Below are 15,008 nucleotides of genomic sequence, written 5' to 3'. Positions count from 1 at the left end.
AAGGGGTGGGATTTGTGTTCTTTTTATAGAATTTGTAGTTTCTGTTGTAGTGTGGTGTATCTTTCTCTGTACATATTGACCTTATGTTTGATGAACACCCCTCGTAGGACACTTTTGTGGGCTTCCCACATGTTTGCCGTATTAGTGGAGAGGTTGTTATTTGTGAAATATTATGTTAACGTTTTTTTGTATTTCTATTTTTATTAGGGGGTGATCTAATAGGGTGTCTTCTAGTCTCCAGGTGTAGTCTGTGGCCGGAATATCTGGTCATTCTAATGAGCATGCTAACGGGGCGTGATTGGACCGACTGTTTCCAATGTCACATGTGGGGATGATTGAGAGCCCTACAGTGTCCATAAACACATAATCTAGCCTTGTGTATTTATCATGGAGTGCCAAGTAGTATGAGTAGTCCCTGCTTGTAGGGTGATAAGTTCTCCATACATTGTGTAGTTTAATCTTTACTAGGGTGTTTTGTATGGATTTGATCACTCAGTTGGATATACTGGACATGCCGTTTGATGTATCCATTAGAGGATCCAATGGAACATTAAAGTCTCCTGCCAGGGGCACTATGCCGGTCACATTTTATACAGTCAGATTTGCGAGTTTTCTAAAAACATTTATACTAGTCTACGTTAGGGGCATATATATTGATAAGCATGATGGGATGGCCATATAATTGGCCCTTATTTATAAGGTATCTGCCCTCCATGTCTTTTATAGTGTCTGTTATTTGGAGGGGAAGGTGTCTGTGTATTCCTACCCTGTTTTTTTTTTTTGAGGGGCCCGATACAAATATAGATGTTGTTTAGGATGCCGTGTTCCATTTGGGCTCCTTGTCTCTCTGATAATGTGTTTCCTGCAAGTATAAAATGTGGCTTCCTATCTTGTTAAGCTCTCTCAGTACTATTGACCTTTTTCCTGGGCTATTTAAGCCTTTTACATTTACAGACATCAATTTAACTAAGTGTTTTTGGAATTGGCTAATTCAAGGTGACATGTTTGGAAGGGAGAAAAAAAATGGGGGGTTGTGGAAGGGAAAGTTTAGGGAGAAGAGGGTGTTGGGGTGAGTGGGAATATAATGTGATGTGATGAAAGGTGTGTTTTAGCTTGCTGAATGTTCACCAATCAGTAAAATATGAATATGTGCAACTTGAATAATATCTGACAATAAGACAAACTGGTATTGCAAACAATTGAAATTTGACAGTGGTTAATATCCCTGAAACTGTTCAATGAGGTTGTAGTTGAGCTGTCTATCGATAAAAGAACAGAAGGCAGCCTTGAGTATATAAGGCATGAGGGGGGTAGAGGGTAGGGGTAGAAAGGAGAAGGAGGGGAGAGGGGTAGGGGAGGTAAGGAGGAGAGGGGGGAAAGGAGGAGAAGGGGGGGAGGGTGGGAGGGAGGGTTGAATGATAAAGGCACACATTTTACATTTTACTTTTGACAGTTAGTAGAGTAACTAGTTAAGGGTTACATTAAAACTTGCCCCCCCCCCCCTTTTTTTTTGTTAATAAGGAAAACGACTTACAGTTTCTGTGAAGTATTAGATACTGTGAAATTTGTCATGGGTCCTCCTCCAGATGAGCTGTATCTTCTGTTGATGGTGTAGTGGAGGTGGTCTTCTTCTGCTTGTCAGAATTCTCTAAGGCATTGGTTTGAATGGAAAGTTCTGAGCAGAAGGTGTCAAGATCGGATCCTGGTTTGTACATACCTGACTTGTTATTATGTTTGGTAATAATGGAGACAGGCAATCCCCATCTGTATGGGATCTTCAGAGTGTGTAGATTGGTAGTAATATTGGCAAGGTTACTTCTTTTCTGGAGAGTTACTGATGAAAGTTCTTGAAATATGTGGATCTCAATTCCCACATGTTGTACAGGGTGTTTGGCCCTTGCACATTTTGGTATTTCCTCCTTATCGCGGAAACTGAGAAACTTGACAATTATATCCCTTGGAGGGACCTTAGCTGGTGGTCTGGGTCTCAATGCCCTGTGTGCTCTTTCGAGCACAATAGGAGGGGAGGTTGGTGTACCTTTTATTGTGTGGAAGAGTTTCTGCAGGTAGCCTTCTATTGCTGGGGGAAGTATTGTTTCCAATACCCCTCTAATTCGGAGGTTATTATGGCGTCCCCTGTTGTTGAGATCTTACACCTTTTCTGTAAGGGCTTGTATTATTTCAGAGTGGGATTGGAGAGTGGACGTGTTGTATGTCTGCTTGGGTGGATTCTTGTGCTGTTTCTATTTGCGTTATTCTTTCGTCTAGTGCTGAAAGGTTTTTTTCTTAGGTCCTCAAATATGCCTCTCATCTCGTGCAGGATATTTCTGACATCTTCTTTGGAAGATAAGTGCTGTAAGTCCTCTTTTGTGATGAAGCTTCTGTGTGGTGTATCTGGAGTATGGATTTGAGCTGGGACTACTAGTTGATTTTTAGATGGGCTGCCAGCTGGCTCTGCAGAAGGCTTCTTAGGTGGTCTGAGGAACTGATTCAACATTTTATTCATTGGTGGTTTATCCAATTTCCCCTGTTTCTTATTGGGCATATCTGCTTTTTGTTGCTGCAGTCTTGTATTAGTTATTTGTAATTTGTAGGGCTGGTTTTAGCAATCTATTTTAGGGAGCACTAGCACAGAGTTACTAAGATGTGAAGTAGGTGATTGATTAGGGCAGAGGTATGCACTTAATGATTTTATCACTTATGACAGTTTAGGTTATATGTCTAGAATAATGTCGCTCAAAAGTACTTTCACTTTAAATGATGAAGGATGATAGTGTCAATGTCCATCTCTTGTGCTAGGCCTGGTTTAGTGCAGAGCCCTGTAACTATCAGGTCTTTAAGTGTGTTATTATGAATCATAGGTCTATGTTGTGAAGGTATGCGCTGTGATACCAGATCCCCTGTAGCGTAATAAATTTATGTTTAGTCCTGACTCCTCTAAGTATATTTTATGTATATACTGTCTTTCACATGAAGAGACCAAACAGTCTGCTGTGTCCCAAGTAATGTTATTTAGAGGGGGGGGACTGACCTATAGGTTTAAACAGGAGGTCTGGTAGTCTGTGAGTAAATCTTCTGGTGTGACACAGTTTCGCTCTCAGCCCCTCTCCACAGTGTGGTTTTAGGGCCTGTGTGCAGGGTAGGTGTAGAACAGGCTGTGGTGCGTTAGTTGTGGCAATGTCGTCCCTTATTTTGGGTCCTTTACTGTTGCAGTTCCATTGGGCTCACCATTTCTGATCTTGTGTGCAGGGGCCTGATGGAATACGGGCATCTGGCTCTTTGTTGGGGCAAGTTTGTGGATCTGTCCAGATACTACATTCGGCCTCAGGGTTAGATGGGGCCTTAGGTAGGGGGTTTAGGAGGGGATCATGCCTGTTAAGTTGTGGGAACTGCTTTGGGAATGTGGAGCTTCTCTAGAATGTGGCCATCAGCCAGTGTGGTCAAACTCCACCCCTCCCCCTTTTTTTCCCACACTGTCTGTTTCTCCCTCTCTTTGTTTCTTTTTTTCTGCAATATTTGTAAAGCTTCCATTCTGAACATTCTCTGGTTTAATACATGCTTCTTCATCATTAATTAACCCCTTAATGACCACAGCACTTTTCCATTTTCTGTTTGTTTGGGACCAAGGCTATTTTTACATTTCAGCTGTGTTTGTGTTTAGCTGTAATTTTCCTCTTACTCTTTTACTGTATCCACACATATTATATACAGTTTTTCTCGCCATTAAATGGACTTTATAAAGATACCATTATTTTCATCATATCTTATAATTTACTATAAAAAAATTATAAAATATGAGGAAAAAATGGAAAAAAACACACTTTTTCTAACTTTGACCCCCAAAATCTGTTATATATCTACAACCACCAAAAAACACCCATGCTAAATAGTTTCTAAATTTTGTCCAGAGTTTAGAAATACCCAATGTTTACATGTTCTTTGCTTTTTTTGCAAGTTATAGGGCCATAAATACAAGTAGCACTTTGCTATTTCCAAACCACTTTTTTTTTTTTAAATTAGCGCTAGTTACATTGGAACCCTGATATCTGTCAGGAATACCTAAATATCCCATGACATTTATATATATTTTTTTTTTAGAAGACATCCCAAAGTATTGATCTAGGCCAATTTTGGTAAATTTCATGCCACCATTTCACTGCCAAATGCAATCAAATAAAAAAAAAGTTAACTTTTTCACATTTTTTTTTACAAACTTTAGGTTTCTCACTGAAATTATTTACAAACAGCTTGTGCAATTATGGCATAAATGGTTGTAATTTTTTCTCTGGGATCCCCTTTGTTCAGAAATAGCAGACATATATGGCTTTGGAGTTGCTTTTTAGTAATTAGAAGGCCGCAAAATGCCATTGCGCAACACACGTGTATTATGCCCAGCAGTGAAGGGGTTAATTAGGGAGCATGTAGGGAGCTTTTTGGGGTAATTTTAGCTTTAGTGTAATGTAGTAGACAACCCAAAGTATTGATCTAGGCCCATCTTGGTATATTTCATACCACCATTTCACCGCCATATGCGATAAAATTAAAAAAAATGTTAAATTTTTCCAAATTTTAGGTTTCTCACTGAAATCATTTACAAACAGCTTGTGTAATTATGGCATAAATGGTTGTAAATGCTTCTCTGGGATACCCTTTGTTCAGAAATAGCAGACATATATGGCTTTGGCGTCGCTTATTGGTATTTAGAAGGCCGCTAAATGCCGCTGCGCTTCACACGTGTATTATGGCTAGCAGTGAAGGGGTTAATTAGGTAGCTTGCAGGGTTAATTTTAGGTTTAGTGTAGAGATCAGCCTCCCAACTGACACATCACCCCCTCCAGATCCCTCCCAAACAGCTCTCTTACCTCCCCCACCCCACAATTGTCCCCACCATCTTAAGTACTGGCAGAAAGTCTGCCAGTACTAAAATAAAAGGCATCCTTTTTTTCTTTTTTTTTTCACCCTTTGCATATTTACATATGCTGCTGTGTAGGATCCCCCCTTAGCCCCCAAACCTCCCTGCCCCCCCACCAAACAGCTCTCTAACCTCCCCCTCTACCCTCTTGGCAGCCATCTTGGGTACTGGCAGCTGTCTGCCAGTACCCAGTTTACACTTTATAGTCTCTTTTTTATTTTTTATTTTATTTTTTTCTGTAGTGTAGCCCAAGACCAACCCCCACCCCTCCCAGATCCCTTAGATTACTTTTTGGGGGCATTTATTCCCCCCTTCCTCCCACTTATACTTGATAATTTTCTGTAGTTTAGCGGTTCCCATCCGCTTCCCTCCCCGTGCACGAGCCCGCCCGCCGCCCCCGTGCACGCGCGCATTGTGCATGCGCTTGACTGTCCCGCCCCCCTCTGTGTCTTAGAACCCATCGATGGCCGCCCACCCGCCTCCCACTGCAGCTCCCACCCACCAACAAATGCGGCCATCGATGTCCGGTGTAGAGAGGGCCACAGAGTGGCTCTCTCTGCACCGGAGGGGTACAAATTGTTATTGCAGGATGCCTCAATATCGAGGCATCCTGCAATAACTGGAAAGCAGCTGGAAGCGATCAGGATCGCTTCCAGCTGCTTTCCAAACTGAGGACGTACGCCATACGTCCTCAGACGTTAACTGTATTTTTTCTGAGGACGTATGGCGTACATCCTCGGTCATTAAGGGGTTAAATACCATTAAATCATAACTTGTAATCTCTAGAGCAATATCCCAAATACAATAGTGAGTGCTGCACCAAATTTATTTATAGCAACTCCAAGGAAAGTGTGCACAATGCAGCTGGGTATCTGCCAAACTCACCAATAGAAAAGAATAATTAAAATGCAAACAGCTCTGTTTAAAATGGACCAAGAGTTTTTTATTGAGGTGTTTCAATACATAGTTGATAAGTGATGTCTCAGGCTGTAATAAGCCCTTAATCATGCTAGGGCAATACCCAGAATGACATAGGTCCTTAAGTAGTAGTAGTGGTGTTCTTGTAATTATATGGATGTATATAAGGAGAGAAGCTTTACTTTTTAGTATTTTAAACCCATTTTATCAACACCATTGAAATGATCCATAAAGTTTGAAAGATAGTCTTTCTTTCTATCCAATGATGACTCAGGATTAAAATCGCAGCTCCAGAAATTTTGAGGGTCAAACACTTATCGTGCTGCACTCCATGCTGGGGACTAAGTCAGGGAGGACCATGTGTGGAGTTAGGGTTATCAGTGTCTGAAGTCAGGGAGGAGGAATGCAGAGTCACTAGTGTTCCATGGAGCCTGGTTGTCCTAACACATAAGTAGGTGGTTAAAGGGACATGAAATCCACATTTTTTCCATTCATGATTCAGATAAAGCATGCGATTTTAAACAACTTTCTGATTTACTTATATTTTCAATTTTTCTTGGTATCTCTCTTTTTTTAATATTTTTTTATTGAGGTTTTGCATATCAAACATAAAACATAATACACCTTTTTTGAAAAAAGAAAAAAGATACAAACAGAATTGAGCAAAACATTTCGACAGTTATATAAAACATCAATGGTAGGCTAATGTAACCTCCATTTTCCAATAAAGTAGCATACATGACTGACCAGTTGGGAACATAGTTTTAAGCCCATTGGACCAGAATTGCAAAAAAAATAACTGATGGTCAGGTAAACAGCTCTTTAGGAGCTTCAAGAAGAGAAGGAATGCGTATATAGTGAGGGGGGGATATTCAGCGGGTAAGCACTGCTCTAAATATGGGGGAAAGGGTGGAGGGCGGAGCCATAAGATATATTGGGGCTAACATGCTTCTCAGGCTGTTACTATTATAGCTGTATTTGATGAGTATCCCTAAGTAGAGAGCCAAATCTGATAAAGGTCCCTAGGCTTTTGTGTATAGAATTATTAAGGTTAACTCCTGATATAGTTATACTCAAGGAGGGATATTAGTATGTATGTAATCTAAGTTATAGGGGGATTCTGGTTGAGCTCCTCTCCTAGGGAAATGCCAGCTATAGGCGATGTGGGAAAAGGGAGTATGGATATGACCAGAAAATATCAAAGCGCCAGCTATCCGGCAGGGTTCAAAATGTGAAACCAATTCCTTCACAACTTCGTAAAATAAAGTATTTTATTCAAATTGTTGAATAGTTTATGAACAACTCCTTAAGCACAGCCTATAGGATTGTTTATGAACAATTCTTAAACAGTTAAAATAATCCTTCAACAGTAATCTTTGAACACAACTGGTGTTCCTAGGACAAATGTTATACAAATTCGTGTTCATATAGTCGGTTATCTTCAATTACAGTCTATTGTGGATCCACATATTATATTCGACAGTTTGGGTAAGACATTCAGAATAAACAATAAAATAAGATAAAACGATCCTATAACAGTGGCACCTGCTATAGATATCATACAATAAGAACCGGACCGGTTAAGGTAACTTAAACTGTCGAATATAATATGTGGATCCACAATTGACTGTAATTGAAGATAACCGACTATATGAACACGAATTTGTATAACATTTGTCCTAGGAACACCAGTTGTGTTCAAAGATTACTGTTGAAGGATTATTTTAACTGTTTAAGAATTGTTCATAAACAATCCTATAGGCCGTGCTTAAGGAGTTGTTCATAAACTATTCAACAATTTGAATAAAATACTTTATTTTACGAAGTTGTGAAGGAATTGGTTTCACATTTTGAACCCTGCCGGATAGCTGGCGCTTTGATATTTTCTGATTTTCCAATAACGTTTCTGACCACTAGGGGTCATCCATCAGAGCCAAGGGTTTTTCTAGTAGTAGGCGCTAAGTGATTTATTCTATTTTGTATCAAGTATGGATATGACCCGCAGGCAACAAGTACCGGCGGGAAAGAGAGGAGAGGGGCCCAACAGAAATAGATGAATTGCTCTAATAATGAAATCAACATAGGGAACACCATAATCTAAAATAAGGCTAACAATGTCTCCTTCATATGCAGCTATGACATGTACAGGATGGGGGTCATATATAGGAATAACACAACAATTAAAAAGTAATACAAACTATCTCCGCCAGACCCAGGATGGCATGTTATCAATTAGTCTAAGCAATATCTACCAACTATAACCATAGTACAACAATACTTGTAGAGTCAACATTTATGAACAGTGCAGTGCTTAGGCCTTTAAATAATGTTGTTTTAAAAAGCTAAGGGTATAGGCATCATCTAAGATACTAATGTCATTGAAATATAGCAATATAACATAGCCTGCTGAAAGTAGTATATATTGGCACTAAATAAAGATGACAACTATGTAGATGATATCATAACAATAAAGGAGTAAAATAGCCTATGAAATATTTTATATGAATAATGTATGATGATAATATCATATGTACATTGGCGGTGAGTGAGAATGTGGATCGAGTTATCAATTATTGCTGAAAAAACATGCAACTCTTATATTCAATAAAAATAACATCTCAGTAACTGAAGGTCCTTTTCTACAGCTTGGTAATGGGAGCTGATGACATTTAGACAATCTAGAGCTTGCATGTGACTGTATTGCTCTATTAGGCATTTTAGATCATAGTATGTCCTACTAGCTAATGGAATCGCCTAGATACCTCCAATTTACTTTAGGTTTCATGCCATTCTAAGCTTATTCTGAAGAGCCACATATAGCAGACATACATAAGGAGTCACAGGCAGAAAACACTCGTATTACAAGTATACCCAAGTGTAAAATAGTAGACCATAGGCAACAGGCCTCATATATACAGTGCAAAATGTAACCTTTATGTTAAACTAAATATCTCACAGTTAGCACTGTATCAACCCAACTAGTTAACCCCTTACAAGAAGCTATTTGGTTAATACTATCACTAGGCTATGAGCAATATCTATAAATAGATTGTGTTGCTGAATACAGTATACCTAGTTAAAACATATTATAACACATGACACTAACAGCATCAAAGTAGGTATTTTCTGGTTGCAGTGAAAATAAAAATAAAGAGTGCAGCCCATTCATATGATCGAAAGCCATAGATTAGTCCTCTATAAAATATGTCTTTTGAAGAACTCCATTAGGAAATATAAAGATGTCACTCTCTTTTGGGCCTAGGGTCACTCGACTGTATAAAGTCTCTCTCAGTGGTGTAGGTGGTCTATTCCCTGATTAAATAAATATGTATAGTTGTAGCAGGTATGTTGTGAGGATATTGGCGTGAAGGGACAGAGGTAAGAGTGTATCAGACCTTCAGTATATCATTCTCACACCCAGTATCGCAAAAAAAACTCTAAGTTATCCGATACCCAGGCGAATCCAATTGCTGTGCTGCACGATACTCAGGGGACTTAGACCGCTCAGCAGCCTTTTCAGCACTGACAAAGTTCCATCAGGAATTGAAACAAGCACCTTTGCGCCACATGTGCTTGCAGGGGAGTCGTGGGAAGTTAAACTGCCATGATGACCAGTGATGTTAAGTATGCCATGGGATTTCAGGCTCCCGGTGTACGCGGGAACTGTAAGCTGCTCTGGGTCTGGGTTAGTAGCATAGGGAACCAGGCATACATGGCTATCGGACAAAGTCCCAGGCTCTTCACAACTCAGTAGTGCAGAGATATGAACTGTGTTCTCCACCAGCCGGCATTTGCTGAGTACTTCTACCGCTAATAGCGGCGCAATCATCTCCCACGCCTCAGAGAGATCTGGCGGTGTTTCAGTTTTAGGTGCCATGTTTTGAGCTCCCTTCCCAGTGGGAGTATCTATATCTCCGTTAGGCAAGGCTGGTGAAACTCTGTCATTGCCTCTGCATACTGCAATTAGATCCACATAGTGTTCATCCAGCTTCGCATGTAGGTGTTTCAATAAGGACCGCAGCGTGGGATAGGATGTCTCCATTCTCAGGACATAGAGAAGGCCGCAGATCTTTGCGCTCTCTGCACTCAATCTTTTAGTTATGGCAGGGGTAATCATTTCTGAGATGATACAAATTAGTTTCAGTACGGTTTAGGAACTGTCTGAAGATTATTACAGTGGTTGTTAACCTGGTATTAAGTAGTAGGTGGCCTGTTTAGCTCATTAGTGATTGGAGCTCCAGATATGAACGACCATCCATGTTGGCAGTTGGCTCCGCCCCCCTTTTCTTGGTATCTTTTGATGAACAGCAAGGATGTATGCTTAGGAGACGGCCCATTTCTGGAGCACTATATGGCAGCAGTTTTGCAAGAATGTTGTCCATTTGCAAGAGCACTAGAGGGCAGCACTATTTCCTGCCATGTAGTGGTACAGGTGCCTACCTAGGTATCTCTTCAACACAGAATATCATAAGCAAATATGATAATAGAGGTAAACTGTAAACTTTTTTTTTAAATGCTCTGTCTGAATTACAAAAGAAAATGTTTGGGTGTCGCATCCCTTTAAGGCTGTAAACTGGGGATGGGGCTAGGCAGAAGATACAACAGCAGAGGTGGCAGATTTTACCCTCCTCCTCCTCAGCCCAATAATCACACTGGGGTTACAACCGGAAATATTAAATGTCACAGCCAGTGTCTGACTCTGCACTGTGCGAAGAAGCCAAACTGCAGGTTATACAAAAGCCCCCGGTATAAATATTATTGTCATAGCACAGAACAGACTGAGCCTTCTTTACTTTTTGTATTTCAATTGAAAATAAACCATTTCTTTTTTAATGCCCTTTTTAGAAGCAGCTTTAGCAGAAATGTGATTGCAATAATTTCATGATGTTTGGTCTTAAAAGCATTGGTCCTTTATATTTGATTTGCTTAAAGGGACAGTCAACGCAAAAATTGTCATTGTTTAAAAAGAAAGATAACGCCTTTACTACCCATTCCCCGGCTTTGCACAACCAACATTGTTAGATTAACATATCTTATAACCTTTAAAACTCTAGATTTCTGTCTGTTTCTAAGTCCCTAAAGACAGCCCCATGATCACATGCTTTTGGAGAGTGCTAGTTCATGTGAGCTTTGTAGATAATATTGTGCAGACGCCCATGGATTCTAACAACACAGCACTAATTGGCTTAAATGCAAGTAATAGATAATACATTTAAAGCCATGCGATCAGGGGGCCGTCAGAAGATGCTTAGCTACAAGGTAATCACATAGGTAAAAAGTGTATTAATATAACCATAATTTCTGTGCAAAACTGGAGAATGGGTAATAAAGGGATAATCTATCTATTTAAACAATAAACATGTTTGTGTTGACTGTCCCTTTAAGTAGTTTATTGTAATAAACTGTGTATATAGACCAGACTTTACAATGTATTTTTCTCTTCCTCTTAAGCAGCAAATCTCCAACATCAAGTAAGTGAATATATATCTTTATAACGGCATGTCAATCATTTTATCACAATAATAATATTATTAATTGCATTTTAAAGTAACATTTCTTGCTTGACAATATAGTATAATAATTGCTATTAATATGAATTAATTTGATATTAAATGGAGACAGCTGCTACCACTGGACTTTTGATCAGCACTTGTGTTATAGCATGGCGCCATGTTGAAGGGAGAAATATTTTGGGGTTGCAGCACAGATACTATAATAATCAATGCTTTCTCTATGCCCAACCCCTAAACTCAGAACCCCCCAAGACATACACTAGAATGTATATGATTGACCTATGTATAATTCATTAATAAAATGTCTGGAGCTATGTGGGCTGATATGTACTTGTAGCAATTAGAGAATGAACCTGTAAAAGAGATGGAGAACTCTCTTTAATTTGATAACATGGTAGAAAAAAATGTTCTCTTTGACATCCCTTCTGTCATTTGAATGTTTCTATTGAACAAATGTAAACATTTGGATATAGGATATAACATCCAAGTATTAAAATATAACATTCTTACCTTTTATAATAATCAACATTTAAATGTAATTTGAATTCAATATTAGAATTTTACATTCTATGAAAGGATAGTAACATTTAATTGCAAAAATAAATGGTGAATGTTCTATACACCTTTAGCATTTGCTTAGAAAGCTTAAAGGGACACTGAACCCATTTTTTACTTTCATGATTCAGATAGAGCATGAGATTTTTTAAGCACCTTTCTAATTTACTCCTATTATCAATTTTTCTTTGTTCTCATGCTATCTTGATTTGAAAAAGCAGTACTGTAAGCTTTAGAGCCGGACCGTTTTTTGTTCAGCACCTGGGTAGCACTTGCTGATTTGTAACTAAATGTAGCAAACCAAGCTCTACCAAGGTGCTGAACTAAAAATGGGCCGGCTCCTAACCTTTTATTACTGCTTTTTCAAATCAAGATAACAAGAGAACAAAAAAAAATTGATAATTGGAGTGAATTAGAAAGTTGCTTAAAATTGCATGCTCTATCTGAATCATGAAAGAAAAAATGTGGGGTTAGTATCCCTTTAACCTCCAGGTTCGTAGCATCCAATACTTTTAACAAATAAGTTTTTAAAAAAACTATTGTTTATGGATCAGTGAAGGTAGCAGTGGAGCACATTAGATTAGCAAGTACTGCTTAACATTTGTTTTAAAATATTTATTTAATGGGGCATGAAACCCAAAAAAAAATTTCATAATAGATTATACATGTTAAAAAACATTCCTATTTACTTCTGTTTTTGATTTTGCTTCATTCTCTTAGTATCTGTTATTGAAGAAGCAGCAATGCACTCCTGGGTGCTAGCTGAACATATTTGTAAGCCAATGAAAATGGGTATAAAAGTTCAGCCACCAATCAGCAGCTATCCCCAAACTCATAAGTCTATCTAGACATGTTTTTTCAACAAAGGATACAAAGAGAATGAGGCAAATTAGATAATAGAAGTAAATTGGAAAGTTGTTTAAAATGGTATTCTCTATCTGAATCATAAAGAATTTCAGAAAGACATTTTTTGTTTGCATGTCCCTTTATAAAAAAAAAATGTTACATTTATTGTGACATCTTTTTTTCATCTAAATAACCAAAAATCATGAAACCTGCCCTTATGTCACTGTAATATGCCTCTAAAATTAACATTTAACACATTCTTTGTTGCACAACAGGATATACAACAGAAACACAACCAGCATCAGATGCATTTGAAACAGGTTCATATTCTGAAATGTACGTATTTTTGCACTTTAAAAAAAAAAAAAAAAGTCCCTTTTATCATGATTTTATTTAGCAGTTGTGTCTAATGTTATGTCAGTCATATTATTTCAAGTATGGAGTGTTTAGCAAAAGAACAAAGAAATAATCTCACAGCTGAGCATAGCACTCTCATCCACTGGAAAGTGATAACCCACTCTGTTTAGCCGATGCCACTAAAACAGAGTAACTTATTTCTTAAAGGCAATACTCTAAAGGCATATATGTGCTATATGTGCTATATATGTATGCATAATATAAAGGTTGTCTATGGAATTATTATTTGTCTATTCCTACAGGCTGTAAAGATAGGGAAACATTTGATTGGGCGGCATTGAGGAAGTGCCCTGCTTTCTAGATATTTTGGTTCATTGGGAGACAAAGTTCTTTTTCAATTGTTTAACACATTTATATAAATGTCAATGAATGTTTTTACACAATACCCCACCCAGAGACATCTTTGTATGCTGCCACTTATAATTGTTGTTCCCTCCATACCTGCCTCTTCCTTTCATTACTTACCTAGTGTAGTCTCAGCAGGATAATCACAACCACTAAACATATTTATTAAATTCATTGTATATAAAATAATAATATGATGCATGCACATAATAATTGAATAAGATTTGAGAGAGATGATTGCTCATATTTTGAATTGATTTATATTGTGGTGATTTGATGTTGCGGGGCAGAGCCCCTACTGCCCATATTAAAGAGACCCCACCACTGTCTAGCCAATATATTGTTCAGTAGATGACCAGTGAAAACGCTTAAACATTTACATCTGGTGCAAAGCAGCACATTTTAAGTAAAAAAGCTGAAGGTATTAACAAGGAGTATGTCTGAGATTTCTGGTCCAGTTTGCCTTAAAGGGACGGGAAACCCAACATTTTTCTTTCATTATTCAGATAGAGCATATTGTTTTAAATGACTTTCCAGTTTATTTATATTATTAACTTTGCTTTATTCTCTTGGTATCATTTGTTGAAGGAGCATCAATGCACTACTGGGAGCTAGCTGAACACATTGAGTGAGCATACAAGGCATATATATATATCCAAAAATTACTAACTAGCTCCCAGTAGCACATTGCTGCTCTTGAGCCTAACTAGGTATGCTTTTCAACAAAGGATATCAAGTTAATTAAGCAATCTAAATGATAGAAGTATATTGAAAAATTGTTTAAACTGACATGCCCTGTCTGAATCATGAGTCTTTAATATTATTTCTTTTGACTTCTTTTCATGTAATTTAGCTCTGAAAATTAAAACTTTTTTAATTCACAGAGTTGGAAAAGCACCCTGCAGACTTATTAAGGTTAACTCTGCTACATACCATTCCCTAATTCGCTTCAACATATACAAATTGCACAACAAAGCACTTTATATTAACATAATGACCGTGGCTAGCCTTGTCAGCTGCAGACTCAAACCCAGATTGGCTCCTCCAAATAAGGCAAATTGTGGATTTTGAAAAACAGTTGCAGCAAATAAGATGTTAATTTATTTATTGTGCATTTGTTGATTATACAATTACACAGTATTTAATGGTCCTTTTAACACCTAGTTTCTCAATCTGTGGTACGTGTACCCCTGGGGGTATTTGGGGCATTGGCAAGGGGTACTCCAGGAATGGGCCTTCGTTATTTTTTTTCCTGATGTAGCTAATGTAAACATGACATTTCAAAGGAAGCTGTGTTTCTCATCCCTCAAGTGTATTTCTCTACCCAGGTAAAACCACTGCTCGGCCACTGATTCACCTCAAATTATGCAACTTTACAGATCATTAGTTAGGGCAAATCTGGAGTACTGTGTACAGTTCTGGAGTCGATATCTTCAGAAAGATATAAATAAACTAGAAGCTGTCCAAAAGAGGGCTACTAAAATGGTACATGGTCTAAAATA

The 15,008-nt window shown here is 38.2% G+C and overlaps 1 protein-coding gene across 1 annotated transcript in view; it reads left to right on the top strand.

Annotated features, from left to right (window-relative positions):
* The window catches only part of FYB2 (FYN binding protein 2), a gene marked incomplete in the record, with an annotated part of 262,855 nt that overhangs the window by 211,431 nt on the left and 36,416 nt on the right, over positions 1 to 15,008 (top strand). Inside the window, 2 exon segments of the mRNA XM_053693621.1 lie at positions 11,282 to 11,301; positions 13,020 to 13,080. Coding sequence (XP_053549596.1) covers positions 11,282 to 11,301; positions 13,020 to 13,080 — 81 coding nt within the window.

The sequence above is a fragment of the Bombina bombina genome, chromosome 10, assembly GCF_027579735.1.
Source record: "Bombina bombina isolate aBomBom1 chromosome 10, aBomBom1.pri, whole genome shotgun sequence".
Classification (NCBI taxonomy): Eukaryota; Metazoa; Chordata; class Amphibia; order Anura; family Bombinatoridae; genus Bombina; species Bombina bombina.
The sequence above is the reverse complement of the archived record's forward strand: the minus strand, read 5'-3'. Positions and strand labels throughout refer to the sequence as shown.